Source organism: Clinocottus analis, unplaced genomic scaffold (genome assembly GCF_023055335.1).
Source record: "Clinocottus analis isolate CAN_PGR_092001 unplaced genomic scaffold, fCliAna1.0.p SCAF_6, whole genome shotgun sequence".
Classification (NCBI taxonomy): domain Eukaryota; kingdom Metazoa; phylum Chordata; class Actinopteri; order Perciformes; family Cottidae; genus Clinocottus; species Clinocottus analis.
The window spans coordinates 14680523-14705875 of record NW_027176218.1 but is presented as its reverse complement, the minus strand read 5'-3'; the positions used below and the strand labels follow the sequence as shown (position 1 = coordinate 14705875).

The window sequence follows — 25353 nt, the reverse complement described above, 5'->3', positions numbered from 1 at the left end:
CTTTCTCTATAAATCATGAAGCCAAATGTCTTTAGCCTAAAGGGCTCTCTATGCAAAAAGCCCAGGGACTGGTCGTCTGTAATAAAGACAGATTGGAAAGCAGTAGGAGGCAAAGAGACAAGGACTTGCAACTTCAGCTAAAATGAACCAAGGAAAGGGAGATAGAGACCACAGATTTTCCTCCAGTCCAGCACTATTATGGGATGCTCCCAGGAGAAAAAAGGCAAACGGAAGAGATGGTGGGCAGAAAGTGAAAGAGTAATGCTCATTTAGTATTAAATTAAAAAGGCCGGGGAAATGTAAAACAGAGAGAAAGGAGACAGAAAAGCAAAGCAAAGGAAACCACATCTGTATGCCCATAATAATAATAATAATAATAAAAGAAGTGTAAGAAACACTGTAAAATTGCCTATTTACATGAGCAAAAAACACATAAGTAACATGAACCTAAACAATAAGAACCAAGGGATTTTTTCCTGGTGCAAGCCAGGATCATTGTGGAGGGAAGGTATCCCGTCGCTGTGTAAGTGCGGTGGGATAACAGTTAAGTGATCTATAGCTACTGATATCTAAAGTGACAGCCTCAAAGGATTTCACAAGAGCTGGGGGAAACCAAGGCCGACTGTGCATACGGACGCCACACAACCGGCCTTCTGTTGCAGCGCCATCACACAGCCCCGTCCTCTTCTCCCCGTCTACAGCTGCTTTCATTTTTTTTCTTCCTTTTTCAACAAACTGTTGCACTTTTTTGACCCCCGTCCTCAATTTCCCCCTCACCACTCACGCCTTTTCATTCACCAAACCACACCTCCAATCTTCTTCATCCCAATTCTTTCCCGTCCCTCCTTTTTGCCCCTCCTGTCACTCACTCATCTGACAGCAGGTCTTTCAGCAGTTTGTTTTTGTCTCTGAAGCAGCCGAGGGAGTGCATGCTGTCCAATACGTCTGGGTCGATGTCATCTGCAGAGGGCAGGCTGCGGATGGTCACCTTCCTGGGCACAGGCTGCTCTGGCTCTGGTTCGTTCTTCCCCCCTCTGGGAATGCAAAGAAATCACAACACACTTCATGATATCGTCAGCCTTTATTGCCTCTACTACTCTAAGTTTGGCTACATTGACCAACACTATTTTAATACAGTTTACATTAGAGGCAATATTAATCTCACTTGTCAGATTTACAGATCTAATAAGTATGTGTGGCAAACAGAATGTGTAGTGTGTGAAGTGTTTCAGTGATGGTTTGCCTCTTGGTTGGAAGTTTGTCTCATTATGAGGAAGGTTTTACGTTATGAAACTGTATAGTCACGCATTCTCCCTAGGTGAAGTCATTATGCATGAAAGCTTCAGAGGGTGAACAGGGGTCATCGTGCTCGAAAAGATGCAGACAGACATGCTGGTGTGTTTTGCAATCTCTTTGTCTTCTCCTGGCTTGTTTTCCAAACTTAGTTTCATCATTATCTTCTCCTTCTTCCAAGACACTCTCCTAGTTATGTCACTTTCCTTTGTCTCTCTTTTGTCTTTCCGTATATAGGGAGATCACTACCATGACTTTATGTTTTGGGATTTAAAATGAAAGGCTTATTTGCACTGACACCGTTTCTGGAACATTTTACATGTCAATCTCAAAGAACAGATTCATCTTCGATATCCAATACGCACAGACACAGCAATGAAACAATAGAGTGTGGACACGTTTGACATGAGCGAAATGAGTCACCCACTTTAAACTACACTCAGTTGGCGGTTTATTTGTTAGAAACACAAATGCAGTTTACTACAACAGCTCTGCAACCTACATTAATGACTGGTATAAGGTCCCATTCAGGTTTTTACAGTTCTAAAAGGGTGTTGACCACTCATTTAATAAGCGCTTTAATACAAGTGTAGTGATTCCAGCTCGGTGTGACCGAGTGAATGTTTGTCGACTGGCCATCATTAGCTTTCCTGGTGAAGAGTTTGGCCTGGCACCATCCTTTCAGCACCACTGCTCTGCCCAGCTGCAGGTTGTTAGGAAGCTCACCAACTAATACAACTAATTAACCAACAATAGGCGTGGATTTGCCAATTTGAATATTGGAGCTTGTGTGATGTTTTTTTAAGGTTTCATTTTTAGCCACCAGTGTAAGCTGTTTCTGGGAAAAGGTTAATGCCACATTTGAAAGACAAAACCCTCCCATCGCATTCATCCAGTCACTCTTTGCCAGCCAGCCTGCCATGCAGGGATGGGCGGCCTGGCAACTTCCTCACAGGCTAACATGACATTACGTTAGTCTTCTCTCCCAGCTCTTCTCTTGTCTCCTCTTGCTTCTTTTATCAGCCTCGCTGTCTGTTTGCATGATCTTTCAGTACACGACACAAACCACAACTCAACCCCTTCTCAGAGCGTACAACTTGATTTATCTTTGCTCTTGCAGGGTAATGAATCTTTGAAGTCCTTTGAAGAAATCTAATTATAAAATGATGATAATCTGGTTATTGGAGAGAGGATATTAACATTTACAAACACCTATTAGTGTAACTGAATGTTATATATAAAAAAACATGAATGCTTTTGTTCCCCATTAAAAAACCTTGTGACTGAGCATAATTTATGATGAACTCTACCATACATGTTCTCAAAAGATTTATGTTAGCTTAAAAAGGTGGGGCACCCTGTAATGAAAATTAAACGAAGGGTACACTGAGGTTATGTGGGTTTCTCCTCCACCAGCTCCTCGCTTGTTCCCTCTCCTTTACTCCCTGTTCAGTTGACCATATGCTGCACATCCTCTTTCATGCACTACCAATTTACCCCCACATCCCAGAGAGTGGAGTCATGCCCTGCTCAAATATGCTCTTGTGTACAGGGCTGCAACTCAAAGCCATTTATCATGTGGTTGCTTCCCTGAGGTCTATGACCCCTGCAGAAAAAGCTAGAGAGGAGAGGAGAGGAGAGGAGAAAAGAGGAGAGGAAAGGTGAAAAGAGGAGGGTATTGAAAGGAAGGAAAGACAGCGTACTTACATGTACCATGTGTGCTTCTGGATCTGTTCTAACTGTAAAAGACATGACAGAAGAAACGGCAGGTCAGTACAGCAACAGCGTGATGCATTTTATTTGAATAATTCAATCATCTTTTTGGTACAAAGACAATAATTATATTCAACAGAATCATTGAGGAAAGACTTGAATGCACAGTGTATTTGCTTGTGTGTAGAAATGTTTGGTGCAGAATGGGTTCATTGAACCCTGAGCTAACTGGCTTAATAGAAACACAATAGAACAATACTGCCAGATTAAATGATGGAAGTAAATAATGAGGCCTTCAAATATTAATAATGGGGAAGAAAAAAAAACGTATTGAGAAAAAAAGAGGGATGCAGTACGAGTATGACAGAGAGGTGGTACCACTGAGCTACAAACAGAGAACACTATCTTCCTCACACAGACCGCTGACCCTGCCAAGCCCTCTGGTCTAAAGGGAGTCTCCCATTGCCATTCTCTTCCCTTCTCTCTTCCTCACACAAACACTCTCTCTCTCAATACTACTCTTGTCATCACACTTTTAATGTGGCCACTTTGTCACCAACACTGTCAACATGGTCTTTTGCCAACAAAGAAAAAACAGAAAGAGACAGAAACAGTGATCAAAAGGGCAACAAAGGAAGATGTCTGTTAGAATGACACCACAGTGTTTCAACTGCCCACAGAGGGAAACAGGATCAATGTCACTGCCGGGACTTTTTAATTTGCTCATGCTGTTGTTGGGGAACCACGGGAGATACAGATAACAGCTCTAATTATTGTCACTTATTCAGCGGCATAGTTCTTGGGTATGTGTCTCCATCAATGTCTCAATGTTTCCACCATCCCAGAGGATTTACCTCTGTGCTCCAGCACTGATGAATGCCTTCATGTGATATTAGTGCAATTACAGAAAAGGCGAGGCTTCCTTTACTGGCTATAAGTACATCTTCTGTGCTTCCACAGAGGTCACAGTATTGACGGAGGCACCCTGCCTGTCAGATACAGGCCAGTGGGTGACCTACGCCTACCCCCACTTTTATTAAAGGCCTGGAGGCAAGAGACTGATATCACACACGGGGTTGAAAGTGATGTGGTTTGAAATTTGGTATCACGTCAATCAGTCTCTGAATGTGACCGTACCAATTCCAGCTGCTTTCACTCAAGCAGAGGGGAACGCCGCTGTAACAGTGGTTTTGCTAGGTATGCGTATGCGTGTGTGTTCAGGTATGCTTATATATCTGTGGGCTGCAGCTTTGGGAAGCACAAACCTTCAGTTAGGGGAGATGTGGTAACACATATTCAGCCAGAGCAAACCCCAGTGCCAGAGCTCTGAACCAATGGGGACTGCCGCCGTAGCCAGGCCATTGTCTCATTTCTAACACTTTTGATTTAATCCTTTAAACAAACCTTCAAATACATTTTTGCAGGCTGTACCTTCAACGTGATAGTCCTCGGAGGCAGCTCTACCTCTCCATCCTCTCATGTAGGATTGAGAGCAGACAAGAGTGACTCACGATCGCCTCTCGAGATACAACAAGTGGTAAAACAAGACATGACGGGCCAGGGCTCGCTGTTCAGCATTCTCAGTTCAACAGATATCTCAGCAACACAATGCATGGACCTTTTTGCCGTCAACGTTGTAACATCTTCAGATTCTGTTTGATGATGTAAGTTAATTTTGTTTTTAACTTAAAACGCTGTCCATATCTTACACCTTGCACCTTTCCAGCTAGCTCAGTTAATCATTTATCCAGTTCTTACTTTCTCCAAAATGTGTTTTGATGTTCCAACACTTTGAATTTGAGTCTATCATACCACATAAAAGAAGAACTAAACCTCCTAAAATGTAAGCAGCCAAGCTCAGCCAAAGAGCAGCAACAGCTGTCTCTGCAGCCCGCAGACTCCGGTGGAATTCACGTGATTAACTACAGTGTCATTTCTCAGTGACACGCGAAAAAGACACACACTTCCTTTATTTTCATTCCTACAACCTCTGCACTTCATCCGTTCCATCCCCATGAATATATTATAGGCCTGTGATGAAGTGCTCTTTAATATAATAAGCTACCAAACCACTTCATTGGCCAGGGATCACCAGAACGCAGATCTTTCCACAGTGACTGTGCTCATTTCAGTACGGACGATGAGACTGTGTTAAGGCGGCTGGCCCTGTCGCCTATGGGGCCCCTAGACTACACAGACAGGAAATAGAGAAAGGCTTTTATTGGGCTAAGCTCTTTAAGCCTGGATACGTGCCCTCCCACTCAAGACTCTGAGGGGCCTTGGCTTTGTGTGTGGACTTGTATGAATCTACTAGCAAAATGTAATTAACCGGGGGTGCCAATAGACACACTGAAACACAGCCAGTAGTTGTGGTCCAATTACCTTATCGATTAGATTCAAAAAGCAACATTCAACATCATTATGAAAAATAATCCCGAGCAAAAGAATGACATAGTCCTAATGATGCCAACCCCCCCCCCCCCCCCCCCCCCCCTTGGGTGTATCTGTCTTGTCTCTGACTGGATGGTCACCACTAAACTCCCAGAACACTCAATCTAACATGGCTATTTGACATTCAGTGAGGTTACAACACATCCCCAGAGCTCTGTTAGGAGACCCTGTGCAGGGGAGGGGGGGCGGTGAAGGGAGCATATTTTCTCCCAGAAGCTCAGTCTGTGTGTAAGCCTTTGTCGAGGACAGCGCTGGAGGCTGCTGGACATATCGGGTGGATCTCAGGGTGACCTGTCCTCGTCAGGCAGAGAGAACAGAAAAATACAGCATATAGTGTACATACAGCATACCAAGGAGGTGGGGACTTTTCAAGTCAATGTTCTACCTTTAATATGTAACCTCAACAAATGAGCACCTCTTTGTTTGCAGACTTTCTGGTGCCTTTAACATTCCTGTCATGTCAAGTAATTCTGACACTGTGAAAGATAGCTATCGTATGGATGAATTGAGCATCAGCATCCACTTAAGGTTGGTATGTCACCACATGTGCTTTCAGGCAAGTGCATGACAACTGTTTTGTTTACTGTACTGATTAAAAAAAAAACGCCTGGAGGTGGGTGTGTATATAGTATGTGTATACTATATACACTCCTCTAAGTCTATTTAGAGGAATTATTCCTCTAATATTTGCAGGAACAGTAACTTCAGAGCATGTCTGTAGCTCTGTAAGTCGTCTGAATGTGAAATGCAGGCCATAAACAAAGGACATCTCCGCGTGAAGTCTGTACTTTTTGAGATCTCTGGCCACTTTCATTATTTATGAACATTTCCCTTTGTCCACCTCTCTCTCGACCACATCCTGACTCTCTGCCTTTCACATCCCTACCAACAATATGTGAACATATTCATATTGATGTATTATCATCCAGTCTCCTAATTAAACTGACCGTTAGTCTTTTGGTGGCATCCACTTCAATCATGCCACGGAGGAGGTTCTGACAGTCTGGAGGGATGAAATGTGGCATGTGAAACACTCCCAACTTCACCTTCTCTAGCAGATTCCTCAGGTTGTCATCATCAAACGGCAGGGCACCCTGGAGAGATGTAGGAAAAAAGCAGAGTGAGAACAGGGAAAATATAGTGGTGAAGATGTAGATGTATAAACAAAAGTAGAGAAGAACTAGTTGGCACTTGCTTTAATGGCAGCATGAGAACAGAAAATAAGCCTTCACCCGATCAAGGGCAGAAAAAAAAAATAAGGAATGACTAACAAGGCTCGCTAGAGGAAAGAAAACTGTATTTTAAGTCTAAATCCTGCACAACTTAAAGAACAGGCCTGCTTCTCAACTTTCAACTCTCCAATTAGAGCATTCTGCTCTCAGCCACAATGAAAAATATAAAAAATAAACAGCGGTAAGCCGAAAGCGGGGCTTTTTCTAATAATTACCCAGCGTTCTCTTTTACCTCCTTCATTTAGTATTCTCTCATCAGAGTAATTTATCACAGCGAGTTGACACCTCACAGATGTGGCTGTTTGATGAATGACAACCTCCACCACAAGACAAGATGGAGGGGGAGAGTAAGAGAAAAAACAGGGTGAGAAAGACAGAAAGAAAGGCTGAGAAATGAAGAGAGGTATAGAGAAATAAGGGGGGCGGGTTTGTGTAACAGATGATCTGAGCGCTGCCTAACTGCTGGGGAGTATGCGTGTCTCCCACAATCAGACAAATGGTTATCTCGCAGCTAGACGACAGGACGAAACAAGAGAAAGACAAAAATCATCTGCAGTCAAAGAGCATCGAGTAGAAACTTTAGTTTGGAGCTAGAGAAGTACGGTCACAATGGAGACAACAGTAAACAACATTAGGTTTACACAACACAAGAGTAAGTGTCCTTAATATACTCACACGCACATACACACGCACACAAACTAAGTGAGAAAGAAAGAGGCAAAAACAAAGACAAATACACAGGGCCTGTGGCCAAAAGCCGCCCTGTCAGCGTTGATATTTATTTTGGGTTGTCTTCTTTCAGTTTTGCTGTATGAATTATTCATGGAGCAGACGTGTGTAGGAACTACAGTACAGCTGTTGATGAAACAAAGCTTCAGGGCTGCATGGCTGGGAAACCACAGGCATAATGTAGCTGGAGAATAGACCTGATTATGGATACAACGTTCGCATGTGGATACAGGATAATGAATAAAAAGATGCCTCTATTCTCTGATCTTCTGTTGCGCAAGAATTTCAGCTTGAAGGCGTTTCTGAAACATTTTTCCACTAAGACCTACTAAGTGATACAATTTTCAATTTAACTTCCTGAACCCTGAATTTGTGGTTGAGGCTTCGTGGCGGCTTCAAGGTCCTCCCGCAAGTAAGGTACAGTGAGGTCAACTTCACGTCAACAGCCGCAGTGCAAAGTTGGAAATGTCCTGTCACCAGGCTCACTGGCTCTCTGCCTTTGATCCACTACTGCCGTTAGAAAGGCTAGACATACTGCTCAGCTACGAAGCCAAGGCAGCACTTTGTGCTTGATTTTTGTTATGTCATTTTTCTCAGGAGAACTTTAAACTGTATGTCAGTCTAATCACCATCAGTTAGTCGAGAACGAGCTGACACTCACCACCAACAGGGCAAAAAGAATGACCCCACAGCTCCAGACGTCTGCTTTCCTCCCGTCATACTTCTCTCCCTAAGGACAAGAGAGGGAGCGGGTTAGGGCAGAGTGTTAGAGTTGGTTCAAATAAGAGGATGCACGATGAAAACAAGCTCAAAACATGATGAAAAATGGCTCACCCTGATGACCTCTGGACAGGCGTAGTGTGGAGATCTGTTAGAAAAAGAGAGAAAAAAAAGTGCAAACAGAGAATAAATTGAGGAATTACCATAAAGGAAAGAATATTTTTCTATTTGTACTGTACTGCAAAGTTTATCAGGGTTTATACGATCACAAAACAACAAACAGTCACCCACCATTGTATCAAAAAGTGAAAAGACCAACAATAAATGTCTCAAATGAGCATAGATCAAGATGTGCTTTAGGAGTTTAGACGTCTTGAGGGTGTTTGGATGTCCTCCCGCTTGCTCACTCAAGGGCATCCTCTCACTGCAGACAGTGAACAGAGCCACTAATCTTTACTGCACCTGGATGGGCTGACAGTAAACCCAATGACGAGATTGACACATCAATATCGTATGAAGATTTATGGAGCTACCTCGCAACGGCTGCTCAAACAGCCACTGGTTATTAGAGGATACTTGTCATTCTATACATACACAGTGGTTCTTTTGCAGTTATTTGACATTGCCAGATTGACAAATCCAGTGCCTTGAAATAAAAGGAAACAGGAAATAACGAGTGCTTTGCATCAATATAAAATACAATCTTTTTTGGAGGGTGGGGGGTGGGGGGGGGGGCAAGTCAATGCTCTTTTTTTTATATGTCCACATGTGACGGCGGACAGAAAGCAAATCAGGCACCTGTCTTCCCAAACCCCTCCGCCTGATGATATGTCTTCCGCCTCCTTCCCCTGCTCAGTCTCATCTAACACTAGGATATTTGGCTCTAATGAGAGACTATCTGAAGTCTGTAAACATGGCGCCCATTAGGTCTGTTGTCGTCATGTGTACTCATGAATACCAACCCTGACGGCGCGGCTTCCTCTGGCTGTCAAAATACTGCCCGATAAAAAACACTGCCGCCATGTCAACGGGAAGCTCAAACACGATGAGCCTATGCAAATATGGCCCTCCTGATTGCAAGTGTCATAGTGCATTATGCAGATGAGCGAGGAATGGAAAAAAAAAAAACAAGCCTGATATTTGCTGTAGTTATGCCTTGTGAGTGCCACTGCACAAGCGTGAATGTAAGCTAATTATCTGCAGGGGCTTTAGGTGGCAAACACAGGGTGAAGGTAAAGACTGGAAAGAAGCATCTGAGCTGAATCTTAATTTGCCGTAGCATCTACAGTATATGCTTTGAATATACTCATCTCTCTTCTACTCTCACCCATAATTATAGGGCTTACTTTCTATGTGTCCACATGTATCACCTTTTAAACTTGTCCATATTGAAGCACTCAATATGTGTCCATCTCCTGACTTCGGGACCCTTTTAAACTACGTCATGCAGCAAGGATCCATAAGTATTCATGACCCTTCTTTCCTGTTGTCCTTTACCTGCATTTAATGGCCGAACTTAATTAGAGTTGTAAATAAAGTTCATTTAATAGTATCATATCAAACCTCATTAAAATTCTGGCCACCATAAAAGTCCATATGCCATGCAACTCCTAGCATGATAAAAATCCCTCGCTCCTCACACCATGAGTTCAAATTATAGACTCAGCATAAAAAGAGAGCTGTAAGAGTGAAACATGCAGTCTTTGGAAGAACAGTCGTGCATGGCTTGACGTCTTTTCGTGATAATTTACTCTCTCAACATAACAACACCAACTTCGCATACAATGAATAACAAATGGAACAGTGTTAATCTGAGTGAATACAAGTACAGTGGGTACTCTACAGTGAGTGATTTGCCCTCCAGCATAACGACAGAAAATACATTTTGTTAAGGACTTGAGTTTGTGGGGAACAAAAATGATGCAAATTCACATACATTTACACTAAAGGGCTTAACAGTGTTAGACTGTTTACAGAAAGGTGTCAGGATCAGGAGTCAAAACACATTTCTATTCAAGTTCACCTTAAGATGTTCCTTACAGTATACACAGCGCACGGGTTGCCATTTGCAAGGAGAGTATCATCATCTTGAGCATGGAGCAGGGAAAGAATCGGCAGCATCGGCCGGCAATATTGGGGCGACACTTAGACTGAACTCATCTTCATGAAAAATATATTTTTCTAACCAGATTTGTGCGGCTTCTTGCTGCTTTCTGGATAATTTCCTTTCATCAATCAAAGCAACAGAACTAAACAAACAGCAAGCACTGATGAACTCACAGCTGGGCTTGTGCAGACCGAGAGAGAGAGAGAGAGAGAGAGAGAGAGAGAGAGAGAGAGAGAGAGAGAGAGAGAGAGAGAGAGAGAGAGAGAGGTTGGAGCGTGTGTTCCTGAATGCATATTTGTAATGTTCTTGTCAATGCCTCCGCTCATCTATACGTGTGAATATGCCTGCATGTATTAATGCACATGCTCGAAGCCCCCCCCCCCCCCCCTCCTCTACCTGGGGCGAGTCAGTCTCATCTTCACTCAGCTCCATTACCCGTGTCAAATGGAATACATTTGTGTCAGACGACTGCATGGTGAGAGGGGGCCAGATAAATGTGTTTAATTAAAAACTGTCATATCTACACTTAGAGATGGGACAGTCAGAAGAGCATGAATAATCAATAACCACACATGCAGTGGATGGCACATCCTCATGCATAAGGCAACACACACACACACACACACACACACACACACACACACACACACACACACACACACACACACACACACACACACACACACACACAAATAGAGCAGCATGGGGTGATGGAGCTGAGACTGGAACGGAAACTGAACTTCTTTGCTCAGCTGTGTGTGGCCTGCATCTGCGCATCTGTGAGACAGCGCTGTGTTCTCTCCGGCAACAAGTGTGGGGGACTAAGCAGATGCACTGCACCTGGATCAGGTAGAAGCATCGCTCAGAGTAGAAGCTGAACACAATCAAATCGACACAGTTGGTCTGCAAGAGGTTAATGCAAAAAGCTGAGTAAGAGCTGTCGCATTCTGCCGCCTTTCTAGGAAAAGGAAACACTTCAGCGTGGTCATTGCGGCTGCAGAATGACTCAATCGTGCACATTTTACTTGCAGATAGCAATTCACAGTGCTCTCCGTTGGCCTGATCTCTACCGATGAGTCATGAGAGCTTAGGCACTGCGCTACTGCCGGAAAAATTATGCAACAGTTTCAATTGCTTGTGTGTGTGTGTGTGCATGCACATACTCGAATGTGTGTGCGTGTGTATTATAGAAAGGGAGTCAGAGACAGACAGAGAGACAAGCAAACCAGCAGAGGACAAAGGGTCCTCGAGGTCAGGGATGAACTAAGCCTTGCCAGAGCTGTGTTTGCAGGATTGCGTGTATGCAAGTGTGTGTAATTTCAGTTGCGGTTGATTTGAAGGTATAATCCCGATAGAGACAGATGTCACAGGGCCTCTATCTCCCAGCCCTGTATGCAGTGTCATGTAGCCACAGAGCAAAGATTCTCCTGGAGTCATCCTGACCATGAAAAAAAAATCTTGGTTTACATCTACAGGCCTATCCATACCACCACAGCATCCCTGGATTGAGTTATATGTCCGCCACGTGTTGTTCTCACTTAACAGATTTTTTTTATTCTACGGATGACTCTCATCAATATGTTTTTCTTGTGTTGTATAATCTCCAGGGTTCTATATTGATCACAACATCTGCTATATGCTCTATGTGTTTTAAGTTGTGAACTATACCTCAGAAGATTGATCAAGTCCACGAGTTCCACTCGCTGAATGATCCTGTTCCCCTTCGGGCGTACAAGGCCTCGTTAGGCGAGCAAAATAAAACAAAGAATTGGCTGTGCTTACGTGTTGACGTCTCATTTCCAGTGTGAATTCCAGGTGAGTGAGAGTGAAATTAAACTCATTTTGTGCTGCAGTGAGATCTTGCTGTTTATCCACGCTGTCACTGAGTTTATGAAACAAACACCCACAAGTAAACAATCATCAACTGAGTTGTTTCTTTTAATGACAAATGGGACTGCGCACTGTTCACTGCGCTTCGGGGTTGAATAAAAACTCTGAAATGGATGCCAATATTCCAAAGGGTTTGAAAGTGACTTGAGGGAATTCATTGCAGTCTTGTGGATTGCAGATTGATGGGGGTGGCATGGTCACGACTGCCAGATCATAAAACCCAGCGTCAGATATGAGGAGACAGAGAGCAGTAATGTGTGGCCGTGGCCTTGGCCTGCTCACAGCCAGATAGCACTCTCTGTGAGAGACACCAACAGTCCCTCCTCAAGAGATCAACACGGCACGATAACTGAGGCTTTGATAACACGGCACCTCGCAGAGGGCTTGATGGCTCCACTCATCATTCTCTACTGCCTCTCCACCCTCCTCTTCATCTGTCTCTCTGTTGCATACCAACAACTCCATGTGCCCTCCAACTATGTCCTCTTTCTACCTTCAAGACATTTTTAGAATCTTCGAAATGTCAGTTGCAGAGGTTGGTAGTCAGACGCTGCATCTATATCACTTACCCGCAGCTCGTTTCCAGCAGACTTTCTCCGACCTGAAGAGAGGCCATGCCGAAGTCTGCTATTCTGATGTTGTTCTTTTCATCTAGCAACAGGTTCTCAGGCTTCAGATCCCTGTGGCTGAAAGATAGTGAGACAGAAACATAACACAGTTAATGAAACATGATAGAGTTCATTATAGGTTATATGAACTCGGGGAACAGAGGAGAAGACGTGCTACATAGTCAAACACCTGAGGATCCACAGCGGGGCACACAACTGTGAACAACGCAGCATCTTAACCTGTTACTGAGCGCCCTCCACCTCTCAGCAACACCTCTCTCTTTGATCGGCCCATGCTGAGGCTATGGGGCTCCCACCGCCGCGTCGGACTGGTTCGAGGTGTGACAGCCCCCCACTGTGTCCTTTGCTCCGTCTGTTTCCCTCCCTCTTTGCCCCTCATCCCCGTCGTCTCATCTCCCAGAGAGCCACCAGCAAGCCGGCTGAGCAAAGGGGAGCCGGCCGCGGAGGTGGTGTTCATTAGCCGCCATTCATTACCGCCAAGCACAGCGAGGGGGATAATATCCAGCGGACATCGTCTCCCTCCTTTAAAAGGGCTATTGAGAGGAAGATCTTTCTCATATCACATACTCTGTTGCTGTGTCGGAGGTTAAAATCTCCATTTTGATGAATGACTGTTCAAAAGCAAAGAAGTGTTAGTGTTTTATCGGGAGTCTAACATCTCTTCAGGGGTTGGGGGTATATTACATCACACTGTGCATTCCTTGTGATATCTACCAAGGCTGAAGGAAGCTCCAAAGACAATGCATGTGTTCACACACTGATATCTTTCCATCTTTCTTTGATACATTCTTAAATATAAATATACTTGCTTACCCCCCTCCGCTTTTTGTAATCAGGGGGATAGTTATAGAGCCACAGGGCTGTCAGCATGTCATGAACTAGACTTTCATCTTCTCTTTAGACTAATGATAGAAAGAGGAGAGGAACAATAGCTGGATGCGTCTGCCTTTGAAGAGTGCCTCATCACAATGGACGTTTAACCTTAGATGACATCAGCTGCTGTACAACTCGTTTCCTGTCCTGAGGGATAAGCTGTCAGCTGGTTTGTTATCACACTGGCAGTGTCTGTGATCCCCGCTATAATTGAAATAAAACACAGATAGCATCTAAAACAGTTCTCCCCAGGCTAAAACCTCTATCAATTCACACAACCATCATTTGGCAGTGATGTCAGCAGCCCGCAAGTTAGTCTTTTAGCTAATCCTGTCGAAGCACACGAGCAAGGAACAAACATTTAGCTTCGTTAACACGCCTGATTAGGTAATGCTGAAAAAAATGTTGACCACCCAGCACATAGAAGTTTGACTGAGACAGTTGAAGTTTAAACATGACAAGGTCAAATAGTAACTTTGTAGACACAAGGTCCAGAGGGAGGTTAAATTATTGGCTCAGCTACAAAAGCAACAGCAATGGCAGTGCTGATTGTGGCTAATGTACAGGACAGTGTTTGCTACTGACATGAGGTGACCCAACAGAATGACAGAACCACCGTCCCAGAGTCATGAATATATAAATATCCCTAAACTGTCAGCCTCCGATGCAATAATGCACATTAAATCTTTACCCAAAACACTCATAAACATTGCATTAACATTGTGTAATCACAGGCCTATCACAAGTAACACACAAAGAGCCAAAGCATAAGAGACGGATCCACAAAAGAGAGAAGACAACAGTGTATTTATCCACCGACAGCATCAAGGGGACAAATTGCATCTGGATGCTTTATTGGTTGTCAGGATCCTGGTTTCCATAATAGGACATTAAACTGCCTCTCTGACACATTAGGCTGCACTTTGCGACTGTAATCTTGCTCACACAGCAGGCCTTGCAGCAGGGATATCTCTGTGTTGCACTCATATGTCATACAGGAGGAGACGTCGTTAAACAAATTCAACAGCTGCAATGGAGCTTGAATGGAACTCTAGTTCTTCTTTCCAGAAAAGTGGAAGCTGTGCACCACAAGCAAGTCTCGGAGGAATCCCTTTTTTCTTCCTTTTTTTCTCTAAATGTCATGAATGGTTCTTTTTTTGCACAGGTGATTTATGCAGGAAATTAAACAATATAAATGTTAGTGCTGCACTGCAAATACAGAACCAAGTAGAGGTACAGAGCAGATCTAGAAAATACCACTGGAAGGTCACTATTTAAAGCTGACTTTTGTCCTTCATCATGTTAACATAACATTGTTTCTATAGTTGTACCTGGATCTGTGGCGCATGCCTCACTGTTCAGCGCACACTGCGCTCTTACGAGGCCGTTCAGTGTAATTTACAGGGCATACGTGCATGTGTACATGTTGCCTGAGGAAGGTTTGCACCCCAGTGGGGCTGTTAGACATGATCCTTGCAATTTAACACCAAGCTCTTAATTGCCTGTGATCATTTGCACGTACCATGCTGATATGTTCTGTTTTACAGAAGGTTGTAATGGGTCTGTCCTCTCGGGGCTCACGGCCCTATAATATCCCCGACATATTTATGGTGATGAGCAGTTTTATAACTAAATTCTCAAGCCCAAGGAAAATATATGTTTCCCATAGTAATACATTTGACATCGACCATGTTTAATATTGCCTCTCGTTAAGCCACAACACGTTACGTGGCACTAATTATCTAAATGGGAACACTTGAAACTAACGCTAATGGCTCAAATGCATCTTTTTGACATTATCACGCCTCGGAAATAGCACACCTGTTTCTGCCTTTCCATGAAGTACTAGAGCTTTCCTGGTACCATTATTGTCAGTGGAATTGGGTTTTTTAACAATCGTTGGGAGCCGAAATGCATCAATTTAGCCTCCAGCACACCTCTGTGTCATCCTCCTCTTTCCATCTTCCTTTTTTTCTCTCAAACTTTCTCAGGCTTCTGTTGACCCAATTAGAAAAAGACCAAGCACATTCACTAAGAACGCTTTAAGCTATTATTCCATCACATTAGCACAAGAGTACAACATTCTGACTGCTGCCTATGTGCGAGGCACAATTGTTCATTAGCCAATGGGGTTAATAGTGAATTGAAATCAATAAAGGATGAGAAAGATAAAGCTGACAGCAGGAGATTGGTTAATGTGTTTTTCTGCTATACTATTCTGTAGTTTATGTATTTTTCTTTCTCAAAGTAGGACTTAACATCACATTTAGAACACAATTTATTGAAGGTGCAGATCAAAAAAGCGATGCCAGATGGGTTAAAATGGGTGTAAATGGTACTTAAGTGTGGTTACAGACAGTTACACATGAATTAAAGGTTTCTTAACATCTATTTAACATTGTTAAATAGCAAAACAGCAACATACTGGATAGTCTAGTTGATGCCAGTTTCCTGCCCGCTGACCACGAGAATAGACAATGAAGTATGACATTAAAAAGCCATTAGTGGTCACTAAAAAGTGTCTTTGTTTATACAATCCATGCCCTGCTTAATGTCTGATTGTGTTATGTCAACTGATAAAGACGAATTATACCAAAGGAGATTTACTTTAAATGTGATTTGTAATTGGTCAATGAAAGCATATTTTCAGATGTTTGTTCTGTAAGTGTTAAAGTTGAAGTTGTTTCCTCCCGTCATATTAGATTTGGTCACATTTGATCTCACATCTTCATGAAGGCCTTCAAAGTTCTCTTGGATAGCTACAGTACAATACTTAATGCCTCTTCTCTACACATTTCAGTAGTCTCCTCCAATATAATTTGCATTTAAACTGGATTAGAATTGAAAGGAAGGCACACAAGATTATCTTTTACACACACGATTTGCCACTCCAGTGACTGGTTACAAGAGCATTCCATCTTGTGCCATCTGGTACACTTTTATCTATTCCTCTGGGGTTTTGAGCAACACTGGGGAAGCAATGCATTGTTGCATCTAATTCAGTGAGCAAAACGTGGGATTACAATGATGGCTAGTTTTGTAATAAATAAACTATTTGCTTTGTTGTGCCAAATCTGTGTGTGCAACCCAGCGTTTGCTTTTTATCCAGAGGAGTTTGACGTAGGAAAATAGGATGAGCAGTGGACCTTCAAGGCATAAACAGACAAGCTGTCAGAAAGGCATTGGAGTGAAGGAGTGGCATAGATATTAAAAACCCAGAGCAACATCAGCCATGGTGGTGCAAAAGTCCTCTTACACTTGTCCAAAAGCCTGTCCAAAAATAGATATGTGAATACTATTTATTATTAATTACAATAAGACTGATTATTTTCATCACCTTACTCTTATTCTAATTGACCTTCTTGCTACACTTTCTTGTACACCGATACAAGCACAAGCCCGCCCCCCCAAAATCAAACATCCTAAAACAAACCTACTACTTTGGGTCTCCCTCTTTTGGCTCCATGTTCCATACCCACTTTCCCCATCCCATTTCCATTTCTTTGTTCCATCTCCTCTCATCATCAACTTCCCTCCTCTCACCCAGTTACACCTCAACGCTTGCTCAAGGCAATAACTATCTCTGTGGGAGAGGGAAAATATTAGAACATTTTAAAAGAGAAGGAGAGAGAAAAATATTTCCATTCTGCGTCGTTAGCGGCCATCAGCCATAATGACGATAGGCTATAAGTACTGGCTTCCTGCACTGAGGCAGACTGACAGTCAGACATCATGTCATCTGAGGAAACGCCTAAAAATGTTGACAAACAGTCACAAACAGCCGCAAGGGCACTGGCTGATAGAAGATAGAGGAATGGACGCATAGAGGATGGAGAATGACACGGGCGCCAACATGAACTGCATGCTGTAGAACGAGAAAATGATGAGAAACAAAGAAGTTGTGTGTGTTTCCATCCGCCTTTGTGCTAATACGAGGAGTTGGGCGCAGCGAGGTAAACAGCTAGTGGCAAGTTTCCAATCCAGCATTGTAGAAGAAAAGCGCACAACCAGATGCCGTAATTAAAAGAGTGTCAATCAAACCTCAACCGATGGAAAACAATGTAGAAAACCTGATGGAAATATTGCATCTGCGTTTGTTTCATGTATTAATTTGGGGAAGGTCATAGCTTCCTCGTCGGGCCACACACACCTGTCGCTGTTTTCTTGTCTCATCAGTGGAGTGGAAGATTGAGTGTTAAATAAGACACATGCTTCACGTACGGCATACTTGATCAGCTAAGTCTGCACTTTGTGGCATTTTGTTTTTCTTGATTTCCAAACTTGTATACCACAGTCAAGTTTAAAAGTTTTGTTAACTTTCAGTCTGAGGTTTCTACTGTTGTATTAGTGCAAAATTGAATAAAAAACAGGTGTAAGACAACACACTGAGTGAAAGAGAGGGTGATGGTGGCACACAATTTGGCAGGTCTGGATTCTGCTTCACGGTCTCTACTTTTCGTTGTATTACCAATATTGATTTATGGATTTGTGGATCAATGGGATGAAAAATACCTTGATTTGTCTATCATTGTATTCACTAGTTTAGTCAAAAATACCAGATTGTGAATAACTAAAACTTCTCTCGTGTGCCAAGCCTTTGGGGAGCTTCATAGAGACAGTGTTTGGTTTATCTGTTCAGAGCTACAATAGAAACATGGCCACCACCTCTAATGTAGATATTAACATAAACAGCTCATTCTAACTCAAACATAACAGTTCTTCTTGTCGTAATTATTAATATTATATTTCACTTGAGCAAATATTTACCCCTCTATGCTACAAAATGTTTCTTATATATAAGAAACAAAATGTTTCTTATATTTTTCTATACAAATCATTTAAAGAAAATCTGTAAAGATCACAATAATTATCACTGTTCCAATATACAATTACATATGCCATGGTGGGAAAAAAAAACTTTGTGGAGCAATGAGCAAGTGAGACTGTGGACAGCAGCTGTCCAGGCCCTTGGAAAAGAAAAATAAAGCCGCTAATGGCAGAGACAGAATCTGGGAGATAGAGAATGAGATCATAAATGTGGATATGGATGATGTGCATGATTATGCTACTGTGTGGGTTTAATGTCTGGACCAGATGTTTGTTTGTGCACACAAAGGTGGCGGAAATAATCAGTGTCAGAGATAAAAGGGACTTGTGACTGCGCGAGCATGTCTGGTGACGCTTCGGGCTTCAGGGACAGGGCTCTCTTCCAAGGTGCACTAGCAATCTCTGCGTTACTTGGTAGGATGATTGGAGTCACTTTATGTGGCAGATAGTCTTTATCTGTTACCCACACACATTTACTTTGTATTGAGCACACAGACATGGGGTTGTTAACTGGGTCACAGGGGGAAAGACTAAAGTCGTTTCTAAACAAACAGAGCAGGGGTGAGAAAGAGGACAGAGTGAGTTGTGGTCAGGGGGAAATCATGCTTCTCATTGTGTGGATGGTTTGTAAGAGTGCCTGCTCATGCCAATGCCAATATTGGTGAAAAAAGATATCTGCTTGTACACCATGTGACAAAATGGTGTAATGGGAGTGTCTGGACAAAATGGCCAGCAGGGACAGGGGTGTGTTTGGCGTCAACTCCAACTCGCTTTCCCTCTTATTCTGAGTATAGTATCACTGCGGCTTCAGAAACACTAAAAGAAAACACAATATATCTCTATTGCTCACATAAAAATAGAGATATTGTGCATTACGGTTATCAGAGGAAATCAGAGCATACAGTGTTATCAAGTAAAGTAAAAAAAGGTAAAAACGTGTCGATGACGACAAATCATGACAATTAACTTATCCTCTGTTAATATGGTTCACACACGGTAATACTGGGTACAAAGCACACAATCTTCTTGTGAAGTGCACAAGAAAAACTTGCTTTTCTCTTCTCAGTCATTCTGTCTCTATTGGGTGTTTGCAGCTAGGGCAGACTACCACCCCTGGTGTAGCAGATGTGGACTTTGTTGAATGTCTTTGTCGATTTCCTCTCAGGTAAACAATGAAGTGAATAATCTGCAATATTACTAACTATCTTTGGGGCATCCACTTTGTTATTGTGGCCTTTTGAAACCTTCAGTCTGAGCAGCAACTGAATCCAAAGCAGCTTTAGGAGAGCGGTCTGGACATGACCCTGACCTTTGACATTTCAGCAGAGGGATTAAAAGGAGAAATGTTCACACGGATCAATAAAATATCATCATGTGGGTTGTGCCCTGTCAATCAGGCTCTCTCTGTATTTGAGTCACACATTGCAGATCTCACATTGGAATTGACAATATTATCCAAACACAATACATTACTTAGTGAGGAGGAAAGAGCGCAAGTTTAGACACTGGATCTATATTAACATAAAATGAAGATTTTCTCTCACTGCCTCAGTATTCATTATATCTTCTACTGAAGATGCCTTTCCCATGTCTGTTTTTACCCTTAGCTATCTTTGCCTCATCTCCCTCGTCAGCTATCCCCGTGTGTCATACTTTTTCCCTTTCTCTTCCTCCACGTGAAAAGAAGAAGAAAAGAAAATCAGGATGAGAAGGAGGCAGCGGAAACACTGAGTCACAAACAGCCCTCTGCGCTCTTTCATTCACATCTATGCTTACATCCATCTGGCTCAAGAGATATATTTGGGGATAGGACGTGGGCGGAGGCATGAGGCAATGAGAAGAAGTGAAAATGGGAGGTGTGCAGAAATGGAGGGTTATGGAGCATGCGTTTACCCCCCTATGCACAGTGACTCACAGAGAAAAAGGATCTCTTCTAATGGCCTGTGCAGGTCCCCTTTGCAGACAAGTAGAAATGGAAGAAATGATTGCAGAAATGTTTTTATTGAGGGGATCTCTTCCAATGGCAGGTGGGTGAGAAGGGCTGTGTCTGTCTGTTGGCTTAGAATTGAGGTCGGGAGGAGGCGTGTGGGTGCACAAGCACTCCAAAATAATCCTCCTCATCCTCATGATAAATTTACATGGTTTTATTTTCTACGTGTGTTAGTGAAGGGATTTGAGGAGCGAAGATGGAGAGACAGCAGCAAAGCAAATCAGGAAGGGGGAGATACTGCACATCTGCAAGTGAATGTTACTACAAAGCTGTGATAATCTATGTACAGTATGTGCATGCACTTAATTTCAGTCCCAGATGCTTTCTCTTAATTGGCCTAATCTGTTCTTCTCACAGTCAGTTATTAACACAGACTAATAAAATACTTCTAACTTCCATTCCCGTAGGTGGGACCGTTTTGTTCTATTTTCTATTTTTCTCTCCAGCGCTTTCAGCCACAACGGCCGTGGCACAAAAGTTATGATGGAATCACATTTATTTGCATCATGAGTTGACTGGCTGGTTCCCAATCACACTGCCACACTATGAAACCCTCTCTGACAGGAGTATTTAAGGTGATATCTTACTGTTGGCAATCTGAGGCCTGTCTGTGAAGCAATAAACTACCTCATTATGTTCCGCATAACAACCATGTTTCAATTGTTAGTAATCTCAACATTTTTCTAAACAACGCAACTTGAAGTAGTACCCTTGATCTGGTCTCCACTTGCTGCCAGAAAATCCTGTAAAAGAAAGGAAACCACCTGATTGAATTTTAACCCTGGTTTTGGTTTACATTACAGATTGAAATTAAACCTTTACGATTCCTTGCTTCACACCAACATGGTCAGCCATCCTAACCATCCATGGTTTCTTTTTTTCTGCAGTTTTATTTGTGTTCCTTTCTCGTCTTTCCTTGAGTTTAACAAAAGTAAAACTAAATATTCTGCTCTGTGGTCCTTGTTCTGTGAGAAGCATATACTCTCTGGAGAGGAAAATTAATGTACTGTTACTCTCTGCTTTAGACACACACACACACGCACACGCACACGCACACACACACACACACACACACACACACACACACACACACAATCTAAAACAGACCCTGCTGACATGTTTGACTTCTGAGGTATGATTGCCTCTAGTTGATGAGCTGGTAAACAGTTAAATTACCCCCTGAAGCCAAATACAATGCATCACATTAGTAACTACCTGAAAGCAAATTTCAACAAATGACTGAGCAAAGCCCAACAAAGGAAAGCACTGTGCTCTAACAAAATAGTCTGTTAAAATGGATGTTAAAATATAAACTTTAGGAAAGGTAAAGGAATAAATACTTTGATAACAAGCAATAGCAACTTTTCTCAGTTCCTTAATCTCCATATTGATTCATTGGCTTGAAAACTTAACAGCGCCCCAAAGCCATGAATAAACTGATTGAAATTTAGATTGTAGATTTACTTCAGGAAGAATCTGTCTATTTATAATTCATTATTTGGGAACTCATTATTTGTTCAATGTTGTATGACAATCAAATTGATGTTCTTTCACCTCCTGGGTATGCTGGTTTATTGGTCTTTTTAAATGTATATAATGGTTTTACTCAGAAAGGGAATGTGATTCTTAAGCTTTATACGCAAGTCCTGCCAATAGTTATGTGAAACATGTCTAAAACGGTCTGGTAAACTTGTCCTAGTGCACAACTGTGTCCCGGAATTTATGTGTACTGTAGTCCACTTTACAAGTGTGGAAATTAAATCAACTTCGATACTGCATATACATTAACTTATACATTAACTCAATTCCCAACATACACGTTACAAGCAGCTCGTCTACAATTACTTTTGCATTTCACTTACCATATGGAATGACTGTGGCAAAAATCCAGGGCAGACATGATTTGTCTGAAGAATTTCCTGGCCTCTTTAGGTGTTAATCTGCCTTTCTTCACCAAGTAGTCAAACAGCTCACCACCTGACACATGTTCTAGCACAAGGTACCTGTGAAAGAGAGAGAGAGAGAGAAAAGTGAAAAATCAGTCCAACAAATACAGATAAAAGAACAGCATATGCACACGTATAAAATAAAGACGTCACTTGCAGGGACAGGAACAACTGTTCTCCACAGAGCCCTTCAGAAGGACCCTGAAGATCGAAGATCCTGACCTCAGAGGTCCGTAAGAACTGGACCAATATGGGAAAAATAGTTGGTTTACCCAAACAAGAGCTCCCAAAAGTCCTATCCTGTTGACAGTTAATTTTTCATCGTGTCATCTGTAAGATGAGTCAGAGAGTAAAACATGCCAACAGTGTTTCACATATATGTGAAGGCTTCTGATATAATATACACTTTACCTTCCAATGGGAGGCATCAGAGGCATGATAAAGTTGCAATACACTACCAAAAAATGAAAAAAAAGTTGTGTAAAAAGCGCTTTGACATAAGGGATTTAGGAGCTTATAAATTTGGTGGAGGTACAGACGCTGTATGTAAGCTTCTGTGACAGTCTTTGTCTCAGCACTCGGTTAATCAAGCAAAACAGCCAAAAGAGAGGGAGAAAGAGATATCGGGAGAGAGATATATTTCCTGCTATACATATATGGTGCTTGTGTTGTAAGTTCTTTCTTTTTTTCTTTTTTTTTTTTACCTTCTTCAGACCCATGCAGCCATACAATGGTACCTGCCATAACATTTTCTCCAGTCATTCTTCAGGTGGCCTTTGAGTCTGTGTGGCTGCGCTTGTGGGGAGAAAGTCTGCTCTGGTACTTCAAGGGGACAGGGAGAAGATTAATCTGTGCTGGCCCAGACCTTAGAGCTCCATCTGTGGGCTGAAAGCCAGCGCTGCCCTGCCCCTGCTCCAGACTGGCCTGCTCGTATATCCAGAACTGAAACTCCCTTCATCTTCACTAGGACAAATTGAAACTCAGACAGGCGGTGAAATACTCTCTTTCTGCCCTCTCTCTCTCCCTCCCTGCTACGGATATGCGTCTTTTATTGATTACACTAAAAGTATTGCATATTGTATTCATCTACAGAGCATGTGCTCACTAAACAACCCTTAAAAAAAATAAAAAGCTGGCTCAGGCCAAACATAAATAGTGTTGGCATGTTTAACAAGTAGACCGTAGTATGTGAACACACATTAATAAATTCATAAAAAACATGAACATTGAACAGATTTCTACATAATATGACTATAATTTAAATGTGTGTTTGGTTGTATATTTTAATAGCAGCACTTCTCTGATTTTACCGACCAGTTTACATCTCGTCGGTAGTACTACTGCCAATTAAAACTGTTGTAGAATATTTTTTGTGGCTCTGAGACAGAGTTTTTTAAAAGCTGCCAAAATAATACTGGTTATATCGCCAGAGTTATTTTAAAATAGACATTAGTTAAAAAAGCAGGGGTGTAGAATTTGAACAAAGTGGACTTTTACAAGGCTGAGATGGTGTATTAAAGAAATGCTTACAAATGTAATTATGGGACTTGTGAGATCCAGTGCGTGCAGAGCTTGACCCAAACTCAGATCAAGATATCTCAGCCTATTCTGCATAGATTTTGATAACAAAAAAAAAATCATTTGTTTCTCGGAAATACCCAAAATGTATACTCAATTATTGGTGAACCACTGAAACCTAAATGTAATAAACGTATGTCTTACATTGGCATACAAATATTAATGATTCACTGTTTCTACCATAATATCTAATGAACGTTGGACTTTGAGCAGTTTTGGCCTCACTGTTTCCAAATGGTAGCTTGGGAAATATTAATAGGTCTTTTAAAGAACTTGTCTTGTATATGTTACAATTCAGCATTTTATTACTGCAGGAATTGGAAATAAATCCGCTCATAGTAGCACAATTACAAATCAAGTATACTTAAATGTGTTAGGGTCTATATTCAGCCTTTTTTTCCTGACCATGTTTCATTCTCAAAAGCATAATTTATATCAACATCATGATGTGATCATTCATTCATTTTGAGCAATGAAAAAAATCAATAAATAAAATATTGGTGGAATATGTATCAAACTCCTTCCACTTCCGCCTCACCTCTTGTGCACACACACACACCATTTTTAAAAGCTTGCAGTAGGATCTGTGCCAGCAGCATAATACATCTAAACAGCTGTGGGACTACAAGCTCAAAAACACACAGTTTGTCTATCATTTATTGGCTTTCAAGTGTAGATTCTGAGTAACAATCTTAAACAGTTTTCATTTCAGCCTCATATCACTGATGTAAGTTGTACTGAGATGTGCTAAGTGATGCATGTACTCAAGGCACTGGTGATAAAGCAATTTGTCTCCTGTGACGCTGGTGACCCAATGCCAAAAGTGATGAAGCAATGGGCACAAAATATGATTCTAATAATCCAATTATACCATGAATCACAACATTCTGCTACTCCTCTCATCTTAAAAGATGACATGTACAGTACTGCATGTCCAATCCCATTTGGCCTGTGAGCTCAAGATGAGAACTAATTGAATTACATTGACCAACAGTCCTGTGTAGATCAAGAGGGCTACTGTAAGCTACTGATGGGCTTGTCACTCACTACTTTTAAGGTTCACTAATGGATCTGTATGTGTGCCTGCATGTGCAGCAGCCCAATGCGGCTGTCACTCTCCATGGCTAATGTTTCTTAATGCAATGGTGTTGCCTCTGATAAGCGTGTCATGGTGTTTACATTAGGGAGACTTCCTCCCCCCATAAGCGGCCCCCTGGCGTGCGTGACCAAATTAAACGCTTCATGCCAATACTAATGGAGTATCCGCCGCTCCAAGGCTACGATGTTTGCCCTTGAATCAGAATAGACTAATCTGCGAGCCGACAAAAAAACAATGTGTGGCATTTTAAAGACTGTATTAAAGAGCACTGGACGA

At 42.1% G+C, this 25353-nt stretch overlaps 1 protein-coding gene across 7 annotated transcripts in view; it reads right to left on the bottom strand.

The window, feature by feature from the left end:
• brsk2a (BR serine/threonine kinase 2a) overlaps positions 1 to 25353 on the bottom strand; it is a 146690-nt gene that overhangs the window by 19664 nt on the left and 101673 nt on the right. For all 7 annotated transcript variants that reach the window (XM_068602786.1, XM_068602789.1, XM_068602787.1 and 4 more), the window contains 7 exons: positions 22317 to 22457; positions 12705 to 12821; positions 8253 to 8286; positions 8080 to 8148; positions 6405 to 6551; positions 3001 to 3032; positions 870 to 1034 (listed from right to left, as the gene is read on the bottom strand). In XM_068602786.1, coding sequence (XP_068458887.1) covers positions 870 to 1034; positions 3001 to 3032; positions 6405 to 6551; positions 8080 to 8148; positions 8253 to 8286; positions 12705 to 12821; positions 22317 to 22457 — 705 coding nt within the window. The remainder of the gene's footprint in view (positions 1 to 869; positions 1035 to 3000; positions 3033 to 6404; positions 6552 to 8079; positions 8149 to 8252; positions 8287 to 12704; positions 12822 to 22316; positions 22458 to 25353) is intronic.